Source organism: Panonychus citri, unplaced genomic scaffold (assembly GCF_014898815.1).
Source record: "Panonychus citri isolate SS breed McGregor unplaced genomic scaffold, ASM1489881v1 Contig00134, whole genome shotgun sequence".
Lineage (NCBI taxonomy): Eukaryota > Metazoa > Arthropoda > Arachnida > Trombidiformes > Tetranychidae > Panonychus > Panonychus citri.
The window spans coordinates 926,075-949,055 of NW_026515539.1; the positions used below are offsets into that span (position 1 = coordinate 926,075).

The window sequence follows — 22,981 nt, forward strand, 5'->3', positions numbered from 1 at the left end:
GGTCAAATTTGGCTCAATTCTCGGAACATTCGAAACTGTGGATAAAAGTCCAATAATCGACATGAATGATGATCATCAAGGTATTCTCTCTAAACAGATCTTTGAGAAAGATGATGATCTCACTATCGACATTGATGTCTTTGGTTCTGATTTCGATAAGATTAAAATTGGAAGTAACCTTGATGAGGATCAAATCTATAAATTAAAGAAACTTTTGGTTCATTACAAAAAAGTTTTTGCCTTAACAGCTGATGATATTGGTTTAACCAATAAATTTGTTCATTCAATCGACACTGGAAACGAACCTCCAATATCTGTCTCTCCATACCGACAATCTTCAGAAAAACGAGAAATAACTAATAAATTAGTTAACGAACTTCAAGAAATCAACATCATCTCTCCATCATCATCACCCTGGGCCTCACCGATCGTTCTCGTCAAAAAGAAAACAGGAGATTGGAGATTTTGCGTTGATTACAGGAAACTAAATTCAGTTACTAAACGAGATCATTATCCTCTCCCAAATATTATCGATGCTTTAGATTATTTACAAGGTGCTCGTTACTTTTCAAGTTTAGATCTTAAATCAGGTTATTATCAAATTGGATTAGATCCAAATGATAAAGAAAAAAGTGCTTTCATCACCACCGATGGTCTTTATGAGTTCAATGTCATGCCTTTTGGTTTATCTAACGCCCCCGCTACTTTCCAACGTTGTATGGATGTTGTTCTTTCAGGACTCAAATATAATTCTTGTTTAGTTTATTTAGATGATATTTTAGTCTTCAGTTCAAACTTTGATCAACATTTAGTTCGATTAGAATTAATTTTCCAACGTTTAATTCAAGCTAACCTCAAATTAAACATGTCAAAGAGTCTCTTTGCTTTACCTGAAGTTACCTACTTAGGATTCAAGATTACTAAAGAAGGTCAATTTCCTGAACAGAAAAAGTTAGATGCAGTTAGAGATTTTCCAACACCAACTAAATTAAAAGATGTTAGGGCATTTATTGCCTTCTGTTCCTATTACAGAAAATTCATAAAAAACTTTGCCACTTTAGCCAAACCCTTAACCAGGTTAACAAAAAATGATGTAGGTTTTCATTGGGGATCAGAAGAACAGAAAGCTTTCGACACTTTGAAATCAGCATTAATTAATCCACCAGTTTTAGCTCATTACAATTCTAAATTAGAAATAGAAATTCGACTGATGCTTCAGGTCAAGGATTAGGTGCAGTTATCGTTCAGAAATATCCTGAAGGTTGGAAACCAATTGCTTATGCTTCACGTCAACTTTCTAAATGTGAAAGTAATTATTCGATTTCAGAATTAGAATGTTGTGCCATAGTTTTCGCTCTCGAAAAATTTAAACCTTATGTAGATCACCAACACTTTACCGTAGTAACTGATCATTGTTCTCTGTGTTTCTTGAAAAATAAACGTAAACTCCCTCCTCGCCTGATGAGATGGACTTTGTTCTTAGAAGAGTTCGACTTTAAGATTGTTTACAAAAGTGGTAAATGTCATCAAGATGCTGATTGTCTAAGTCGATACCCTGTCGAAGAACCTGATGATTGTGAAGATAAAATAGAACAAAGGATCAATGTTTTATCAGTCGCTTTAAATACACACAATTTCCAAGAAAAACAACAAGATGACCGATTTTGCTCTTCAATAATTAATCAACTAAACAATTTTCTCAAGTTAAGCAAAATCGACAACGAAGATTGAGTAAATACAAAATCGTTGGAAATGTTCTTTATCGAATCGTCTGGTCTCCTGAAGGTGATGTTGACTTAATTGTTGTACCAAAATCGTTGAGAAATGCAGTTTGTACTCTACATCACGACTCAGTCTTCGCCGGTCATCCTGGTGTTTCGAAAACTTATAATCGAATTAAAACTCATTACTTTTGGCCTGGAATGAATAAAGAGATAACAAACTATGTCAACAGTTGCATCAAATGTCAGACTCGGAAATCACCTTTCATTAAAACTCCCGGTCTGATTAGTCCACTACCTTTAACTGAAAAACCTTTCGACAGAGTGGGGATCGATGTATTAGGCCCTTTTCCAAGAGCTCATGGTAAAGAATATATAATAGTTGCAATCGATTATTATTCAAAGTGGGTTGAAGCTCAAGCCGTTAGTAGTTATACTGCTGAAATCACAGCTAAGTTTCTTATAACTAATATCTTCTGCCGTCATGGATCTCCAAAAACTTTACTATCAGATCAAGGAACTAATTTCACAAGTAAACTACTTGAACAAGTTAACTACATCCTGGCCATCAAACATAATTTCACTACCGCCTATCATCCTCAATGTAATGGACAAGTTGAACGAGTCAATTCAATCATCGCCACCATGTTGTCAATGTATGTCAATAAATACCACTCCGATTGGGATGAATATTTACCTTTCGTCATTTTCGCTTATAATACTAATCAACAAGCCAGTACCAAATTTGCACCATTTAAAATCCTCTACGGTCGTGATCCATTGTTACCAACAGAAATTGAACTGCCTCTTCTTTATCGTTACGATCAAGATGAAATTGTCGAGTGTGTTTGGCCTAAAATCCAAGAAATGGTAAAAACGAATTTACAAGAGGCTCAAAGTAAATACGCTCAAAATTATAATAACAACAGAGTACCAGTTGAATACTCTGAAGGTGACAAAGTATTGGTCCGTTTTCCCCATACTTTACCTGGCTTAGCAAATAAACTGCTTCATAAATCACATGGTCCTTTCATCGTCATAAAAAGAAAAACTCCATTGACATATCAAGTTCAAGGAACTGGGACAGATAGAAGGAGAATGACTGTCAACATTGAGAGGTTGAAACCTTTCATCGAAAGAAATGAAATGATCGATAATACCAATGTTAGTGATATTGGTGTTGCCGACAATCCAACGACTTTAGATAATAATCATACTTCAATAAATCCAGACATCGATGAAAATGCCTCAACAATCCCTGACATCGATGAAAATGCTTCAACAATCCCTGACATCGATGAAAATGCCTCAACAATCCCTGACATCGATGAAAATGCTTCAACAATTTCTGATAATGACAAAAACGATTCTGAAATCCCTATTGACATAAGAGAAAAATCTAACTGTTCAAATTCCGACCATAAATCTTCATCAACGATCGACGGCATTTCCATGTATCCAGTCTTAAAGAAAGTTAGTTTCAAAGAAAACGATGATATCGTTCCAATCGATGATTCTTCGTGGATTACAATTGATGATAGTATAAAAACAAAATCTTCTACAGTTGTTCCGGGTGGCCCGAAACAATCAAAGAAGAAACCAAAAGACATGAACATAGATTTCGAAAAGTTGATTCGAGATTGGGAGAGTAATGTTGGACCAAGACAAAGTAGTCCAATCAATCATAATCCTCCATCACCTTCTTTTGTTACTCCCCAATCAACACTAAATCAACAATTAACTCCAAAAGCGCCAACAAAAAAATCAACTGGTCTTCATTATACTTATCCAAAAGCGGTAGAAAAGACACCACCAAGTGAAAGAAGAGTTGAAAGAATTTGTGATCTAAAAAGACAAGTCGAAGCCATTCGTTTCGAAAAAGTTAGATCACCAAATAAAAATCCAACAACAACCAATTTAATATCTTCATTAATTGTCATCTCTTCATTGATAATTCAATCTCATGCTAATTTCAATTTAGTAAAACCGATAGTTTGGAGACCATCAAATCGAGACATCACGTCAATGGAAGGTGAAATTTTGACACGATTATATTTGAATAATACTTGTTCCATCATCGCAGATAAACTCAATCTAACCGAGTTGAACAGAGTATCGTTTACAAATTGGTGTGATAATAGTTTCGAACGGAATATCATGCAACCAATAAAAGAAAATTGTAGACATAAAAACTTAATGGAAAAGAGAAAGAAAAGAGAAATCTTTACAATTTTAGCTATTAGTGCTGCTCTTTTTGCTGGAATCGGTGCTCTTGGTTTATCCATTCACAATACAATACAGGATGGTAACCATAACGAAATTATGTCCAAATTAACTACAAACCAGAACAAGGCTCAAGAAGCGATAAATAAATTGGAAGAACGTGTTAATTCATTAATCGATAAAGTTGATAATCAAACTGTTCGTTTAAATACATTTGAAAGGACCTCTCTTCTCGTTTCTCTTACAACCGCAGATTTAGCCGCCCAGTATAGTATAAATCAAGTCCAATTAATCGATGTTTTCGAAAATTGGAAAGATAAAACAATTAGTGCCCAATTATTTAGTCTTTTCAATCTCACTCAACATGATATTCAACTCTATCCAAGACGCTTAATGACTCCAATTAAATGCATCCTCAACCCATATGAAAATTACATTGACCTACTAATCCATGGTCATAAATTAAATCCTGATTATCTTATCATGGAAGCAGATCCATTCATCCTCAAAAAATCAACTAATGATTGTCTATTTTATAAAGGCCCAAAAACAGTGTTGTATAACTTGAAGTCAAATCACATTTGCGATACATATAGTTATGCTTATTCTGGCCCATTACAATTACGACACGATTTTGAATGTAAACAAAAAATGGTTCCGGAAAAAGATACAAATTTTTGGAAAACTTCACAATGCCCAAATCTCAATAATGGAGAAAGTTTACTTCAAGTGAAGATCTCAGAAGAAAAGAGATTTGTTTATTGTTTTGGACATGATATCAAACTAAATAATATCTCTCATAAATGTCCTGCATGGGTTTTCAGTCATTCACTTAATTTACCTCTACAAATCGATAATCATTCATTCCCTTACTTCACCCTAAAATATGTTAAATCAAACATCATTGACCCAAAACATTATGATTGGATTGATCAACAAGTTTTTGCTGGAATTGACCATTCAGAATTATTGCCTAAACTTGAAATAACTAAATTTAACCCACTTCAAGAAGATAGCCATTCTAAGTGGATGATTTTATCATCAATCTTAATCTCATTTATCTTAATCTATTTCTCAATTTGTCTTTTTAAGAAAATTCAACTTCGTTTTCTCTACACTCGACCTGGATTAATTCAGCCAGATCTAATAAACGAGGAAATCGAAATGGAAGAAAAAGATTCTGAATTCCCTAAAACTAATGAAAATATAAAAGGAATATTAATCCCAAATTAACATTTTAACCAAAATTTATTAATCATTATTAACTAACTAAATTCATAACTAATTTACCTTCATTCTCATCTACACTTTTATCATCCTCATCATCATCACCATCATCATCTTCAGTTGATATATCATTTTAATTATATTTTAATCACAATTTTTTTTTTTTTTCTCTCTCTTTTATCGTTTAGAAAATGAATCCTAAAAAACGATTAACTTTCACAGAATATAAATTACGCAAAACGATTCCTCAAAATCTCACTACGATTATTGAGAGAATAGATCTCGATTCAGAATCAATTATCGAATATGAAACACCGAAGAATTCTAGATTTCAACTTAATTCTACAAACACCAGCTTCAATGTAATTCCATCGACATCTACAATGTCCACTGTTACTTCAAATCTGGATAAAACCATCAAAGAAAGAGAGGATCTTCGACGGGAACGTTGGAATTTCATTCCAAATGCTTCTAATCAACCTGATTTACGAAAAGATGAAATATCAATATTCAATTTTTCAAAAACAATCAAAGTTCATTTAGATAAGAGATTTTGGATGTCGATTTTTAATGAACATGGAGTCATGAGAATGGGACAAAGACAAAAATTTAATCTACGTTCTTCACGATTTGAAATCTATCTTGGGAGAGAGTCTTTATTTACTATAATAATCATCCTTTCAAATGATCCTGAAGAACATAATAGAGGATGTGAACTTTTAAAATCTATGGCTATTAAATCTGGGTATTATCAAGAACTACCATGTGACTATTGTTCAATCTGCTATTCCATCCAACATAGTACAAGAAATTGTACATCATGTTCCTTTTGTCATCAACCTTCGCACTTGGCTATAAATTGTGTAAAATATCAACAAAGTAAACGACCTGGAAGTAAATTCGTAAATCCGGAATTAGTTATAAATAACATGGTAACCAGTGATAACCCGAAATTTAAAAACAAAGCAACTCCAGTGGTTAAGAGGCACATCAAAAAAGATTTGAATTTAGGTGTTGCTTTCAGAAATCCAGGACAAGTCATGATGGCAGGTATTTTAAGTCCCGATAAAGTTATTCTCAAACCAATTGGTGATCCTCCATTACAAACTGTTGCACTTGATTGCGAAGGTTGTTCCAGATACAATGGATCGGAAGAGAAAAATACAGTTAGTCGACTATGTTTGGTTGGTTACATCGATGCGACGTTAAGAGTTAATAATCTCTATTATACTTGTGTCAAACAACATAATATGAGCCGATATAATCTGAGTTATGGTGGTGTAGCTCCTCCCGAGTTATTAAAAGGTGAAGAACTTGGAGCAGTACAAAATAAATTACTACGAATCCTCACTGGTAAACGATTAATTCTTCACCATGGTGATACTGATCTCACTCTCTGTGGCCTTAATCAAAAAGATTTAGAAGAAAATTATAAATGTAAAATAGTTTTCTTAAGTGACCTTTTCCGAGATTCAAAAGGACAACATTTTGCTCTGGCTAAACTCTATCATTTCCTTGCTCCAAATGCACAAGATATTCAACAACCAGGAGCAATGCCAGGAGGTAACCATAATCCAGAAAAGGATGCAAGGGCAACATTAAAATGTTATCTAAAATGGCTAAATCATCCTCATCGAGACCTACTAACATCTAAAGGTGACCTGATTCGTGAATTGATCAATGAAAGAAAATCCATAAATGATTTCGATAAAATTCTAAAAACAACAACTTGGAATGGTGAATGGGAATGGGAACAAAAATTACCTTGGGACGGCAAATGGAACTGGGAATAATCTAACGAATTGTCAAAAGAAACAAATATGCTAATAAAGACTGAGGACAGTCTTTTTCCCCCAGACCGGCCAATTGTGATGATGATATTTTTTTTCTCTCTCTCTCTTTCTCTGTCTTCATTTTCCTCTCTTTCTTTTCCAAATTCCTTTCTCTCTTTCGCATCTCTCTCATTTCCTTTTCCTCCCTTTCCACACCTTTTTCCTTTCTTCTTCTTTTCTCTCTCTTTCTCTAAATTCCTTTTCTCCTTTCGTTTTTCCTTTCTACCTTCTCTTTCTTTTTTCTCTGTCTTTTTTCCTTTCTCTTTCTTTCTCGCTCTTTCTTCAATCATTTTACCTGAAGGTTGGGAACCGATAACAACAAAATTACCATTTTTGTTTAGTGCTTTCTTTTTTGTTGTTACTTATTTAATTAATTTATTTAATTGGTTAATGAATTTCTTCAAATTGATTTGAACAATTTAAAGGTAAAATGATTGATTCATTTTTTCTCTTTTCTTTTTTTTTCCTCCTCCTCCAATTGTCTCCGTTCTTACCACAACTGGTGCCAGCTGTGGTGGACATTCTTGTCCCCTTCCATTTAATATTATTCTAAATAGGTTAACACCAGGTAGCCTGATGTTAACCTATTGTTATTAATAAAATATCAATAAATATAATATTAAATTAGTTCGAAGTAGTTCCATTAGTAATTTCAATTACTAAACCTCAGCCGTCATAACCTTAGCCATTAAACCTCAGTCGTTATAAACTTAGCCATCAAACCTCAGCCACAAGAATATTAGCCGCCGACTCTTAATCGCCGAATCTTAACAGACTAATCTTAATCAATTGAATCTCAGCCATTGAATCTCAGCCATCGAGTCTTAACTACAAGAATCCCAGTCATTTAATAGCCAGAAATCATATTAATTCAATTATAATTATTGTTAATAACCTTCAACCGTTAAACTTGATTGAAATTCATCATCATCACCAGAATCTCATCACCAGAATCTCATCACCAGAATCTCATCACCAGAATCTCATCACCAGAATTTCATTACTAGAATCTTTATCACCTCATCGAACTAACCAGGTAGCCTGATTAGTCATCTTTATTTATCTTTATATTATATTTTATGTAAAAGGTTACTTAATTAATAAGGTTACAATTCTCAGGTTAGAAAATCAATTATGAATATACAGTAATTAATTTAATAGTTAATCAGAAAATTAATTTAGGAAACAACAACAATTAAAGTTAGACCATTAATTATCGGAAATCGTTAATAGTTAACTCAGTAAAATTACAGGAAATCAAATCAATTAACCAATTTAATAGTAATCAGTTAGTTAAGATTCACAGGGTAATTAAATAAATCAATTAGTATAAAGTTCCCATGAGAATCAATTTCATCGATTAGATCAAGAAAATTCGACATCAGTATAAAATCAAAAGTAAATCAATTAGAATCCTCAGAGTTAAATTTTCATTTGACTACTCAAGTTCACCTTATTAATTAATTAATCTTCTTTTCTTTTAATTTGTGTTCAATTGATTTTCATTAATTCTTTTCTTTTAATTTGTGTTCAATTGATTTTCATCAATTCTTTTCTTTCTAATTTGTGTTCATTGATTTTCATCAATTTCTTTCTATTAATCCGTATTCTTATATTTTCTTCTTCTTTATTATATCTTAATCTCTTTATTGTTCACCCTCAATTATAAATCAATTATTAACTTGTGTACCCTTCTAAACATTTTATAAAATTATTACCATTAAACTTTAATTTGCCATATTTAAAACCGTCACAAAAACAAACGTGACATATAAATTGAACTGCTCTATCTTTTAATTTGACGATTCGTAGATTTCTGGTCAAATCGTCCATTGAACTACGAGAAGACTCAATTCTCTTAATTCCAGCACCAACAAGAGTCCACATTGGCTGATAATAATGGAACTGGAAACGAGAAATAAACGAAAAGATTAATTTACCAGGTAAACCCACAAAAATCTGCAACAATTAACTAACCGACGAAGGTTCAATTAAGGCGATGTTTAATTTCTTATGGTAACGGCCCATTTTCCAGGCTAAATTCATACCAGCAGTTCCTCCACCAACAATTGCGATGTCAAATGTTGCCGGTAAACGACTTGAAACATTAGACAAATATCTTACACTTGAGAACATGATTAATAAGATGACAATAACGTAACAATAATCCAAAGTAAAATCCAATCAATTTCTCAAAATGAAATCATTTGAAATCATTAATCTCAACTTAAAATTGAAAAACAATCAATTTGTAAACAGAAAACAGCTGAACTACAAGCGCCATCTTTTGATAGAAAAGCAAAAATTTTAATGATTAATTTTCTTCATTTTATGAAATCTCATCGTCTAATTATCTAAATTGAAACACTTGACTTTACTCAACCAACTTTGACTATTTGATTATTTGACTTTTCACGTTTTGAACATCGAGTAACAATTAACATATGCTAATCATTTTTAATTGCATATAATAAAACCCTTTGTGAGTTTTTTCACTTGTTTGAAAATTTTTCAAATTCAGTTAATTATTCTAATTATCAAATCCAAGAGGAAAAACATTCACTATTAATAAAATTAAGGTCAATTATCATAAATTGTAAACAAAGTTACAAATAATATTGACCAATCAATTAACCTATGAAACCACGGAAGCAATTGAATAAACGCCAATTATCTTGAATATAATTCGCAAATCAATTTAATGATCCTCATCATGAGGTCCAATCGTAAATACCGGAAGACAATCAGTGGATCATTAACCTTAGTGAAGATAAACATTGATATTTATGAGCATTTTGGCAAATATGATAATCTTTGTTTGATATTAGTTTTAATCTAATAAACATGATACAAAGATTTTTGTTCTTATCAATCGATAATCCAATTGTTAAATAACAAAGAAAAGTATAAAAACTTTTTCTTCTTATATTTTCGACTACCGATTGATCATTTCACTTTCTTGCCATCAATAGTAAAGTAACATTCTTATTTTTTGACACATTTGTCCAACTATTTTCTTTGTGAGTTTTGAATTTCGCTTAATTGTTGAAAAAGACAAAAACATCTAACATGGAAGACGATAATTGTTCAATTGCTTCGTATGTTGATAGTGACGAGGATACAAATGTTTCGCAAGTTCAACGTCCAGAATACTTTTATCAAATTTTCGCGATCCGAAGTAAATCTAATGTTGATGTTGATGTGAAAGCGATCAATGGACTCGCTGAGATGTACCATCTTAAAAGCCACTATGATGTTAACAAATTTATCAATTGGGATTATGATCAAGGTGAAATTGATCATCTCGGTGTTTCTGTTGACCCTAATGGTGCAAAAGCAATTTGGGATAACATCAATAAGCTTCAAGAAACTATTATCACAAGTGAAAGTGCGCGTGACGGTGCTTCGAGTTCAACAAGTTCTTTTGTCGTGTTAGACCTTGAAAAAGAAGGTCATTTCATAAGCGATCGTCAACAATTATCTTTGGTTAGTGATCAACAATCATCAACTTCGACTATGAATTTTAACAATTTCTCAACTCATGAAATGGAAGACGGAAAGAAGCAAGAAGACGAGGAGCAAATCTATCAAGGTAATGACTAAACTTCACACAAATTGAATCAGAAACTAATTTTGTATTGTTTATATTCATTAACATAATTCATTGATGATAAATTAGACCAAGAAGAAGAGTATTTCTATGAAAACTATGATCTTGATAGAAGTTCATCCAGTGATTCAATCAAAGATGAACGAGAATACGAGTTGAGAGAGCTACTTGAAGAAGAAGCCCTCAATCGTCATGAAACTTCAACTAGCGAAGAGTCAGGCCAAGAAGACGATTCGGAAAATGAAACGAGTTTGGAACAACCGAGGGAGCGAGAGGGCAGCCGGGAAAAAAGGATTGAAGAGATTGGGCCGAACCAAGAAGAGGATATCGATTACAAAAGATACAAGGCCTATTTAGAGTTGATAAATGGAGGAAGGCCCATGATGAGCCCGTTTCGACCAAGGGCAAGGCCAAGATTTGAACCAAGGCAAGTGAAACCATTTGAATTCGAGGAGTTTAAACAAATCTTGGGACAAACCGAAACTCGAATCGTTTATGAAAGATGGCATAGATCCAAACCGGAAGCGATCGAAGAAGTAAATCACAAAAACTCTTGGCCATAATCTAAAAAACTACTTTGAGAACAATTATATGTGAGGGAAAAGCTGGGAAAGAATTTATTTTTCAGTTTTTCATAATTATAAGAATAAACTTGATTTAACAAGAAAAAAAATGATTGTTGAAAATCCTCATCTCGAAGTGATTTGATGGCAAGACTGGATCAACTCTTTATACTTGTTCCATTTTTCTCTTAGTTGTTTTGAAAACTATTGTAAATAAGAAAATTGAAAAATTAGTCAATTGAAATTATTGAAAATTCATTAAAAAATTAATACCTCTTCATAATCTTTGGAATCTTCTTTTTCCGTATCGAGGATTTTTAAAAGACACTTTATGTGTTGGTGTGGAAAGTAAACAATTTGTTTACTACCCATGACAGGAGCCTAAAGAATAAATGAAACAAAATCAAGTTATAAAAAAACAATAGACCGGTGATGTTTTGCTAATTTAAATACCTGAATATCGAAATACTCAGTTCCTTGACCAAGATAACCATCAATAAGTTCTAAAGAGAAGTTGTATGCATCTTCGATATAATCGTAACTCATTAGAATAAATAGAAGCTCAGGCGAATTACGTTTCTGTAAGAGTCGAAAAAGAAAATGAAACAAACATTATTAGCCTAAATGTAAATAGTAATTTCAGTCTGAAAGAAACAATTTTAGACAAATAAATATTAAGTATAAATGTAAATGATAATTTTAATCTAAATTGATACTCACTTGGTATGAAAGTTTCAGTGGTGCGGGGAGAGGTATTCCTGATTCCAAGAGTTTCTCAGCGACACATTTATGGAGACGAGATTGTTTACCTTGCTCGTACTTCTCAATGTAGGCCAATATGAGGAAAAGTAACTTATCAATCGCTGGCATCTCAGCATTGGCAATGAAACTCAAAGATGCAGTATCATTTTCTATGAAGCATTCGTTAATCTCCATGAGACCTGCTTCCAAACTCATCTTTCGGAAGGGTAACTCGGTGAGGTAAACATATTTGCTTACTAGTCCTTCGAGAATCGGTTCATAGGGTAAATTGAAACGAGTACTCAATTGGAAGGCAAGGTCAAATAAAAGGTTCGAGATTAGAATAGTAACAGTTTCCTCAGCTGATAAAGGTGTTGATGCAATTGAGTTTAGTTTAACACTTTTTTCCAATAGCTTATATCGAGCATTAGTCAATTCATATTCTTTCTCAATGTCTTCGATGCTTAAAACTTGAATCTCTTTACAGGTCATGGTTTCCATTGTTTGTGATTCTTGAACATCATCTAGACCATGTTTACGTTTGATTGACGAGGAAACAGATGATGTTGACCTTCCATAAGGTAAGTTAACTGCTACTTTGATGGTTGGCTGAATAATCCAAGCATATTTGGGATCGATCAATTTAAGTGAGTTAATAGCTAACAGTAAACATCGAGCTTGTTTCTTTAGACTTTCAACTCCATTTACTTCTTGACATAATCTTTTAGCATATTCGTAGATGATAGATGCTGATTTACGATAATTATCTCCCTTTACAAAGTATGCGTACAATATTTCATAGAAATCAACTTTTTTCTCGGTCTGAAGAAGATCAGTTGATCGAGCTCGGAATTCGAGTATACTAATGAAGTCATCTTCCATTTCATCATAGCGATAGTTGATCATTTCAGCGATCGCTTGTTTTTCATACAATTTAACGGTAAATTGACGAAGACAGTCTTTCCGTTGGATTGGTGAAGGATTGAGTAACATTGAACAAAAAGCATCAGCAGTGTTACCAAATTCTAGATGACACATGAAGATAGTTGTCATGAATGAAGAGAAATGTTGATTGTAAGAGGCTTCACTTTCATCTAGCAAATCAATCGCTCCAAGAGCAAGATCAAGAATTATATCATTGAGAGAGTGTAATCGACACAAACGAAACAGTTTGTTGAAATATGATGTTATCTCAGCATTGGTAAGTGAGTCACTTGATTTTCGTTCAATCGATGATGCACTAGGAACATTGGCAAGAAATATTTTCTGTAGAAAAGATTCTTCCAAAAGTCCATGTAATGCTTGATGGAAAAAACCAACGGATTTTTTAGGTTCACCAAAGAAAAGTTGAGTTATTCCCATGACAAATCGACGACTGGATATACTATGATCGCACCAAGAGTCCAAAATTTTGGAGTATTGGTCAATCATATCAAATTGCTCGTAACCAAGTAAGAAACGGAGCACATATGATGAGTAAGAAGTAGGCCATATGATTGATCCAATGGCTTGAACCAGGAATGGTTGGATTGCTACCCAAGTTTGACAATCTTCCGGTTCTATGACATCTTCCAAACGTGAAGATAAAAGTTTACGAGCTGATGAACATTTCTTATGACCAATGAGATAGGCAATGATTGATTTAGGTGCAAAATCGTGTACTAATGCATTAGGTGTCGGTGGATTACGATTAACGTTGATAAATTCATGGAGTTCAAGTGTTGCTAAAAGGGTGACGGTGTTTTCGATTCCAAGGAATGTACTATCTTTAAGTGACATACTTGTCTCACAAAGCCAAGTCATTGAGAAATACGATCGAAGACACAACTTGTTGATAGATATCAAGTTTTCCAATGAATCACTTAACCGCTCATAGTCGGTTGAATTAATGGTTGATGAACGAAGAAGAAGTTGGAAAAGAAAGAGATCACGACAAAATTCATAACGAAGTCGACACATTTGCTTGATACTTTCAGTTAGTACACAAGTTCCAATATTCCCACTTAAAAATTGATCCAAAGATTGTTGAGCCATCTCAGTTGATGATTCCATAATTTCATCGGGTTGATCTTTAGATTCTAAGTTTAAAACTCGTAAAACTAGTTCAATGGCATCCAAAAGTCGAGGTGAAATTTCAAGAGCATCTTCAACTGATGACAATAGACCTGATGATTTGACGGATTCAATATCACATTGGTCAGAAGATAGAAGATATTTATTAGCTATATCACGATAAACTTGTTCGATTGGTTCTTCTGATGAGCAACACATTTCAAGTTGAAGAAAAGCATCTTCATCGAGGTAACTGTTGATTGTCTTGATAAATTGTAGTAAAACTTGTAAACTGGTTTCAAGGGAAATGTCATCTGTAAGAATATTGGAAATTGTATAACTAGGTGAATGGACTTGTGAAAGAAGAACGTGATCAATAGAATCATTAGCTCGAAGATATGATACACTTGAGACTCGTAATATTCCAGTTAATCCTGTTTGTGAATCCATGAAAAGTCCAAGAGGTTTGTTGAACACATTGTGGTATTGAAGACAATAAGAATAAAACTCATTCCATAATTCACATTCTAAATTGGCATAAAATTCAGGAGATAACTCATTAATTCCAGGTCGATTTCGTAACCTGCTCTCGACAGCATTGGTTACTTCTTCTATTAATGCTTCAGTATTTAAGCAAGAATAATATGATTCATGGGTACGATTTAAAGTCTACAAAAAAATAACATAATAAGTTCATTAGCAACTGAATCGACAAATAAATGAAAAATTATGAATAGAAAGTGACACTTACACTTATAGCTTTGGCAATGGTTTGTGAAGAGAATTTTCCTTTTTTGAAAATTTTCTCAGTGAAAAGTTTTTTTGGACTGATTAACATGGATTTAACATTAATTGGAGGTTGAAAATGACTGTACATTGTAACACTTTGCCAACAAGGAGACTCACTGATGAGAAATGAAAAATTGGATGATTAGAAATTAAACAATTGTAATTATTTTTTGAGCATACCGATTGATCTCCCAATGTGAAAGTGACACCTCGCTTTCAGCGTCAAGCCAAAGAGCCCAAAGGGTTGTTTGGGTGAAGGCAAAATCAACTAAATCTTCTTGAAGGGCATCAATTGATGTGACTACTTTTAAATTTAAATTTTCACCAAATGAGTAAAGTTTGTAGATGATGAATTTTCTTCCAGAGGCCGTGGGAACAAAAGTAGCTAAGAATAACTCATCACTGGAATCCGCTGCTGAATCTTTTTTCAAAACGGGTCTAGTAACTGAGGAAATTGAGAGATAAATTAAAAATGTATACAAAAATTAATATTAGAAATAATTTTTATAATATTAAAAAGTTGATTCATTTGTTTCTTACCAATCATGGGATCATTAGCTGATTTTTGATTTAATGAGCTGGGATAGGTTGATGAAATATCTTGGTAAGATTCAAGAACACTTTCTACTACAATATAATCTTGTTTAGCACAGGACCAAATACGTATTTTTAAATCACGACATAAGGTAATCATGAGGTCATCATCACTGGACAAAGGGCGGTGCCAAAGGATGCTTAGGGCTGCTTGTTCATTTTCTTGATTACCTCTGAAAATTGAGAGAAATTTTTAGAAAGTGATGAGAGTTTGTAACTGGAAGCTGATTCAATAGATTTAGAGGGTAATAGCTACCTTGAGATTACCGAGGGAACCAGATTATAGAATAAGCTTTTGATTAATCCAGTTTGCTTTAGGTTGTAAACAGTTACTTTTCCTGATGAACATGGGGTCATCTTAATAATGGAAATATTTCCATTATAATCAGCTAATGCGAAATAAGATTCACCAACTGAATTTAACCAGGAACATGATCTAACTGGAAAAGGAAGGTCTGATGATGAAAGAGAAACTCCAAGATTGAAAGAATTATTGAGAACATGGTAACTTTCAGGATCCCGTAAATTGGCAGCATTAAGATCATAGAAAATGGATTTTCTAGTGTGTAAATCACTAGGATTAATACTGGATTGACTATGAGGCAGAATGTTAGAACCATTTCGCACCGTGTCCTGAATTTGCAATGAGAAAATAAGAAATTGTGTCATTGATGAGAGAGAACAATTTGAAAAATATACAATCATCTCGAACTTACAACAAGTACAGTTCCAAGTTTTCTAGGATGATTTAAGGTGATGCGATGAATTGATGCAACAGTTGCCAAAAGTATAATAACATGATCACCAATCTCATGGACACTAACACCGTCCAAAATTGGTGTATTGTGAAATCTTAATTGAACATGATTTCGAGCAAGATTGAAGTCTAATGATGTTTCATAAAATTGGATATAATCATTGTTACTTCGCCTAGAAAACAAACAAAGAGAAAAAATGTAGAAATAAAAAAGAGTTAATCACATGAACAGAATTACAACATTGCTTTAAATGATGGATTAAATTTACCAATAAATGAATCTATTACTGGTTGAAGATGACCAAACATTACTATCCTTGTAACAGTAGAAACCAACACTTTCAGCTAACTTGTAATCCTGAAGAGTACTTTGATTGGCACCTATAGAAAAAGAAACACAATTGTAGAGAAGATCAATAGAATTAGATGGATGCCAATAGAGCAGAGTAAAAACAAGAGGTCAAGCTAAACAAATTAGGAAAAATTTTCCACCAAAGCAATACAAAAAAAAGCGATAATTACCAATATCAAGTGAAATCTCCCCTTTGGATGAAGCATGAAGATGGTAAGTGGAAACTTCAGAGTAACTAAGCTTAAATGAATCCATTGAGTAAAATAACCAATTAATTGATGATATTAATTCTAAAACGAAGCGCCCAAACAATTGAACATCGCCAACAACAACAAAGAGAATAAAATAGATTAATCAATAAGCCAACAATTAGATTTAAATTACAGAAAATGAGAGAAAAACAATTTAACCAGAATGATTGTAATTCCTTTCACAGCTTAACCGCCATGCTCTTTACAATCGATTGTCTCATTCTCTTCCAATCGATATATCGAAGAATAGAACAAAAAAGAAACTTTTCCAAAGGCCAAGGCAAGAGCAGAATAATCCAAATTGTAATCAACAAAAAGCCACAAAAAATTAAGCGAAAGCTACTTGAAATTAATTGACAATCCTAAATAAGAATTAATTAATTAAACGAAAAGATTGATGAATTTGAATTGTGATTTTAGAGTCGAAAAAGTAAATAAAGGGTTGCGCATGCGCAGGAGAAGAAATGGATTAGCCAATCAGCGAATGAGTTTCATTGAATGAGCTCAACTGTTGGGTTGTGTTGCCTTCTTGTAATGTGACGATCAACATCATCTTTTTAATTTCTATTTAATTTCAATTAGAAGAGAATTTAATTTGTTTTTCTCAATATTTCCAAATAATTAGTTGTTCTCAATGTCAAGTGGCGATGCTGTAAATATGTCTACTTGTAATTGTACCTGTGAAAGTCATATTGATGATGATGGTGAAAGTGATAATTTAAAAAAAAGCAAACAACCCAAATTGGAGCCGTTAACCTTGTCTGGAATTAAAAATCATGGTAATACTTGTTTCATGAATGCTATTCTTCAATGTTTATCACACACCGATTTAATGGTTGAATATTTTAATTCACCTTCATATTATGATCATGTAATGAGAAAACGACTCTCGCTCAATTCTAGTAATAATAATAGTAATTGTAATAATAATAATACCAATAGTAATAGTCTGTGTAAAAATGGTTCCAATAGTGAGGTTACCGCTCAATGTGCAAGTTTATTTCAATCTCTTTGGAGAAGTGACTATTCACCTGATATTTCAAGTAAATTAAAATCTTTAATTGGTAAACATTGTAAACAATATGAAGATGGTGGTCAACATGATGCCCAAGAATTTCTATTTTTCTTATTGGACATAATCCATGAGGATCTCAACGTTGCCATTAAAAAGAAGGCCAAAAAGTTCAAGGTAGGCTTAACTTTTTTTTCTTATTCTTCTTTTTATCTATATAATTAATCTTTATAAATGTTGGACTCGACACTTGATTGTTATAAAAACACATGAACCATCATCATTAGTACTTGTAAATTTACTCATTCTCTGAGTAGTCAACTTTTTTTTTCATTCTTTCCTTTTAAATTCAATATAATTCATGAGTAAATTTCACTGAAATGGTTGAATGATTTAAAGATCGCGCTGTAAAATAAGCAGAGAAATGTTAATCCACTAAGGGACCGTTAATACATAATTCTCATTTTATTGGGCTGTGGCTCTCATCCTATTGTTCAACTAATTCTGTTATTGTTAATTTTTAATTAGAACATCAATTCATACCTAATCATATTGTGAGCTTTTTTTTCACAGTCTTTGATTAACAATAACTAAAGAGAAAAAAAAGAAGAAAACAATTCAATTACAATTGTTATTTCTTTTTTTTATCTTTTTCCATCTCTGTCTCTCTGTCTCTCTCTCTCTCTCTCTCTCGCTCTCTATGTGATGATGACAGAGAAATTTCAGTAGAAAAAATTAATTGATTCTTAATGAATTTAATCAACTGACGACAAAGATTAAGTTGTTTTTTATTGTTATTCTTGTGTCAGAGTAAGTAACTGTAAGTTTGATATAAACTTTGATTGACTCATTACTAGTAACAATTAACTAATTATCTTAATTTAATTAATAATTGATACTTTTTAAATCGCGTGACTCAATCAGATTTCATGGTCATACTCAATTTCATCTATATTAAATACTCATCATCACCATGTTTTTTACTATTATTACTGTCGAAAGTGTTGTTATTTTCATTTTGATTAGAGTTAATTTATCTCTCTCTTTATTATTAATTAACAGATTAATTAGAAAATTGCTATTTGTAATTTAATTCAGTTATACATTAAATTTAATTTCTTCCCTATTCTTAAACTACTGTTATCATTTATCAGCACACAAATTTGATCTTGATGATTTCTCTCCATGTGAGAAAATAATTCAATCATCATCTTATTCTCTCCCTTTCCTCAAATTACAATTTATTTTCTTTTCTTTTCTTTGATGATACAATTTAGTATATCAGGTGGATAATTTTCCAATTACCTTGATTACAATTAGCGAAATAAGATGATTCCGCTGTTGGCATCATTCTCACCTTATTTCCTTTTTCAATTATCATCAACAATCAAAGTGATGGTACATTAATAATGATAATAATAACATATAATCATCAGAGATAATCAAATATCTCAAAATGGTACAATAAAAAACTCTCGATAACTCTGATAATGGTTATTAGAAAATTTCAAATATTGGAAACCTTGTTGACTATGATAATCTAGACAGTATATCATTAACCTAATTTTGAAACAATCCAGGTACATCTATGGTAATTATTTGGATGATGATGATGATTTGAAAGATGATAAAGATCAAGAATCAATTTCTGACCTAAAAAGGACTATTAATAGAAAAGAAACTATTTGATTCTATCAAGCCTGAAAATGTGATTATTTTTAGATTACTGACAAAATATCAACAATTTACCTTGATGGTGATTGTGATTCACAATGAACAACAACAATATTAATCAAACCCATGCTTTTATTGTTAAAAATCATGACAATATAACAGTAATAATTAGATTGTCTCTAATTCAGTTTCTCTCTCTCTCTCCTAATTTGATCGTCTTTTGAAAAATATCAAACATCAACATTTCTAAAATATAAAATAATTTTTCTGATTACATTGAAATTTAAACAATAAACTAATCATTCTTGTTTCAAGTTGATTGCAATTAATTTTGATTGACGAAGCCAAGTTTTTTTCCTACTTAGTTGTTTTTTGCTCAATCATTTTAATTATATATCTACACCAATTGTTTATTTCTACTTTTTTTTATACAATGATAATGTTGAAGATGAGAGAAATCAAAAAGATTATCACCATTTCTTAATCTATCATCGTTACACTAATCACCTATCAACAGAATTAAATTGACAGTTACTATTTAAGATTGTCTTCAAGATGATTCCATATTCATATAAGTAACTTGACAATTTATCTTCTCTCTCTCTCTCTCACCATTATAAGACTTCATATCAAGTAATCAAAACATTTATTTACAAAACAATAATTCTAATCCAATGTTAACAATTTACAATATCATAATCACTTCTACTAACATTTCATATTTTGTTACAATTTTGATTATTCAATAAATGAAAATCAATTGCTCTTATTACTAATGTTAATTTAATTGTAATTAAAGGCAAAATAATTGAGAAATGACCCAACAACATATACAATTAGATGTTAATTGATAATTGAATCATTTTGATGACTGGCAAGGATGATAAAAAAATGACAATTATTACCATGTCGTCATAATTAACTGTATCAATTAGCTATCAAAAAGAGTTGAGTTTTGTTATATTACCAATTACATGTTTTATTGATTTTATTTTATCTTCTCATTTACCACAGATTCCAACTACCTGGAACCGACCTGATGAAGTTATTGCCGCGGAAACTTTATCAATTCACACTCAATGTGACAATAGTTTCATACGAAAGGTTTTTCAAGCTCAACTGCGCTCTTCGGTTGTCTGTCGATCATGTAAAAGCCATAGCAATACCTTTGACCCATATATGTGCCTTTCATTACCGGTTCCTGCTAAACTTACACATATCAGCATAATTAACGTTTCATACCTTGATAAAGTTCCAGAAAAGGTTGGTTACTATCATCATTCAACTTATCTTCATGTTAAATCACAAATTAGATGTACATTTGTCAGGATAATCTTTTTTTTTCCTTTCTCTCTTCTTTAATTGTAAATAATCTAAATGCAACGATTAAGAAATCATTCCTTGATCATTGACTTGATTAGATTGATCTTCTCAAAAAGGATCCCTTTTTTAGGTTGATTTGTCTGTTGGTTTTTTATTTTATTTTATCCACTCTGTAGCTTTTTTATGTGCTTTTCTCAACCATTAAGGCTAATTTCAATATTAATTTATCTTATTCATGATCAAATCTTTTTTGACATTTTTTGATTACTTGATTTCTCTTGCTAATTATTTTTGTTTCTTTTTCTTTGTTGATAAATTAATTCGATTTTAGATTCGAACGGCAGTTATTGTTGAAGCTCAGGCAACTTTGAAAGAGATGAGACATAAAATATCACGATTAATTAAAGTTCCCGAGATCCAATTGGTTTTACTAATTAATGATGGATCCGATGGTATAAAGGAATTAAATCAATATAAGACACCGATTAGTGAATTTTTATATGAAACTGATGAAATCGAAGCCATCGAAACACCCAAAATAGAGACCGTTGATAAAGCTAAATTAGAAGCACTTGAAATACCCAAAATTGATATAAACGATTGTGACTCTCTGAAAACAACAACAACCAATACCGAACAATTAACCCTCGTATGGACTAATTCAGTTGGTTCTAGTGCTAACAAATTTTTCGGACCTTATTTCAGCTGTATAATTAATCGAGATTCAAGTTTTAAAGAAATTCAAAGTGAATTGGTACAAACCATGCAGCCAATACTAAAATTAGATTCTCGTACAAGTTGCATTAAAGAATTACCTTTATTCAAATTAAAAGTTGTTGGTGGTATCAAAGGTTAGTAATCTTTTTTATTACTCATAGAGTGATTCTTACAATAATTAACTTGACTTAAAAAGATGAATGATTCAATTTACTAACTATTTGGAATTTTCCCTCTTTTCTTTTTTTTTACAATTAAAAGGTCGATCTTATGTTCCTGAACATGGTGACCATCCTTTATACTCTTCCACCGTAAACGAAGCACTAGCTCATTGTAAGGAGAAAGATTATCGTGGGCCAAATTACGTGATGTTAATTGTTGATTGGGACGTAGATTTGAAGCAAAGTCTCGTTTTCGATGATAAAAAAGTATTAATTGTTACCGAGGATCCAAATATGCAGTATGTGATTGCCCGTAATCGTATGTTCAACCAAGCAACACTAGAAGATTGTTTTGAAATGTATTTTCGTGAAGAAAAACTTGGTGCTGATGATGCTTGGATGTGCCCTTCATGTAAAAAGAAGCAACAATGTATCAAGAAACTTAGCCTCTGGTCAACGCCCGATATCCTAATCATCCACTTGAAACGTTTCCGTCAAGCAACTAACCTAAAACGAACCAAATTATCAACATTAGTTAACTTTCCTTTAACCGGATTAGATTTAAATCCTTATTCAAGTAAACGAAAGCAACACAATGGTGCTGGTCCCTGTAAAAATGAAAACATAGAATCCTCAAATTATCATAATCGACATTCAAATAATAATTATAAAAATAGTGAGATTAACAATTTATCCTACATCTTATATCCTTGGAAAAAATTAAGAGAGAAAGAGGTTCTCCCCCATTATTCAGATGAAAACATTTATGATCTTTATGCTGTTTGTAATCACCATGGGAATATGTCATCAGGCCATTATACAGCTTATTGTCGTGATATAAATGATCATAAATGGTATTCATTTGACGATCAACAGGTCAACAAAATATCAGAAAGTTCAATAGCCACCGGGGATTCTTACATATTATTTTACCAACGAACCACAATCCCAACTTTCTCATTGACACCACCACTTGGGAAAAAAGCAACAACAATAACAACACAGTCCAAAAAAGTATCTTCACCATTAGCTTCATCAATAAATTCATCAATAACATCTTTATCATCCAGTTCATCGTCATCATCATCATCAAAATCATCTGATTCCGATCAATCCTCAATTGGTTCATCAACATCACTTTCAAATACCAGTTTAAATAGTGACAATAAATCATCACCGGTTAAAAATAAGAAATAATTTCATCTATAATTTTCTGAAACCTGTTGATTTGTAATAATTAAATCAGTGTATTCATTGTATTCACAATTAACTTTATGCTATCATCATTATCATCATCAGCAGCAGCAAAAAAACCGATTTGGATACTGCATTTAAGTTGCATTTACAACAATTAACCAAAACTAAATTGGTCATAATTTACC

General features: G+C 32.0%; 4 protein-coding genes across 4 annotated transcripts; 2 read left to right on the top strand and 2 right to left on the bottom strand.

The window, feature by feature from the left end:
- Positions 1–8,665: 8,665 nt before the first annotated feature.
- LOC128391322 (sulfide:quinone oxidoreductase, mitochondrial-like) lies at positions 8,666–9,269 on the bottom strand. Its single transcript, XM_053351182.1, has 2 exons — positions 8,981–9,269; positions 8,666–8,908 (listed from the first exon to the last, which is right to left on the bottom strand). The coding sequence occupies exons 1-2, from the start codon at positions 9,137–9,139 to the stop codon at positions 8,681–8,683; spliced, it is 387 nt and encodes a 128-aa protein (XP_053207157.1). The 5' UTR covers positions 9,140–9,269; the 3' UTR covers positions 8,666–8,680.
- Positions 9,270–9,420: 151 nt separating this feature from the next.
- LOC128391320 (uncharacterized) lies at positions 9,421–11,176 on the top strand. The gene is made up of 2 exons (XM_053351179.1): positions 9,421–10,595; positions 10,683–11,176. Exons 1-2 carry the CDS (start codon positions 10,073–10,075, stop codon positions 11,174–11,176), a joined length of 1,017 nt encoding a protein of 338 aa, XP_053207154.1. The 5' UTR covers positions 9,421–10,072.
- A 24-nt stretch (positions 11,177–11,200) lies between these two features.
- LOC128391314 (nuclear pore complex protein Nup160-like) lies at positions 11,201–16,950 on the bottom strand. Its single transcript, XM_053351174.1, has 11 exons — positions 16,632–16,950; positions 16,379–16,490; positions 16,069–16,282; positions 15,609–15,985; positions 15,299–15,525; positions 14,939–15,203; positions 14,721–14,874; positions 11,897–14,638; positions 11,630–11,755; positions 11,450–11,557; positions 11,201–11,380 (listed from the first exon to the last, which is right to left on the bottom strand). The coding sequence occupies exons 1-11, from the start codon at positions 16,714–16,716 to the stop codon at positions 11,303–11,305; spliced, it is 4,488 nt and encodes a 1,495-aa protein (XP_053207149.1). The 5' UTR covers positions 16,717–16,950; the 3' UTR covers positions 11,201–11,302.
- Positions 16,951–17,219: 269 nt separating this feature from the next.
- LOC128391316 (ubiquitin carboxyl-terminal hydrolase 31-like) lies at positions 17,220–22,897 on the top strand. Its single transcript, XM_053351176.1, has 4 exons — positions 17,220–17,901; positions 20,413–20,661; positions 21,053–21,572; positions 21,700–22,897. Exons 1-4 carry the CDS (start codon positions 17,347–17,349, stop codon positions 22,794–22,796), a joined length of 2,421 nt encoding a protein of 806 aa, XP_053207151.1. The 5' UTR covers positions 17,220–17,346; the 3' UTR covers positions 22,797–22,897.
- Positions 22,898–22,981: the final 84 nt, after the last annotated feature.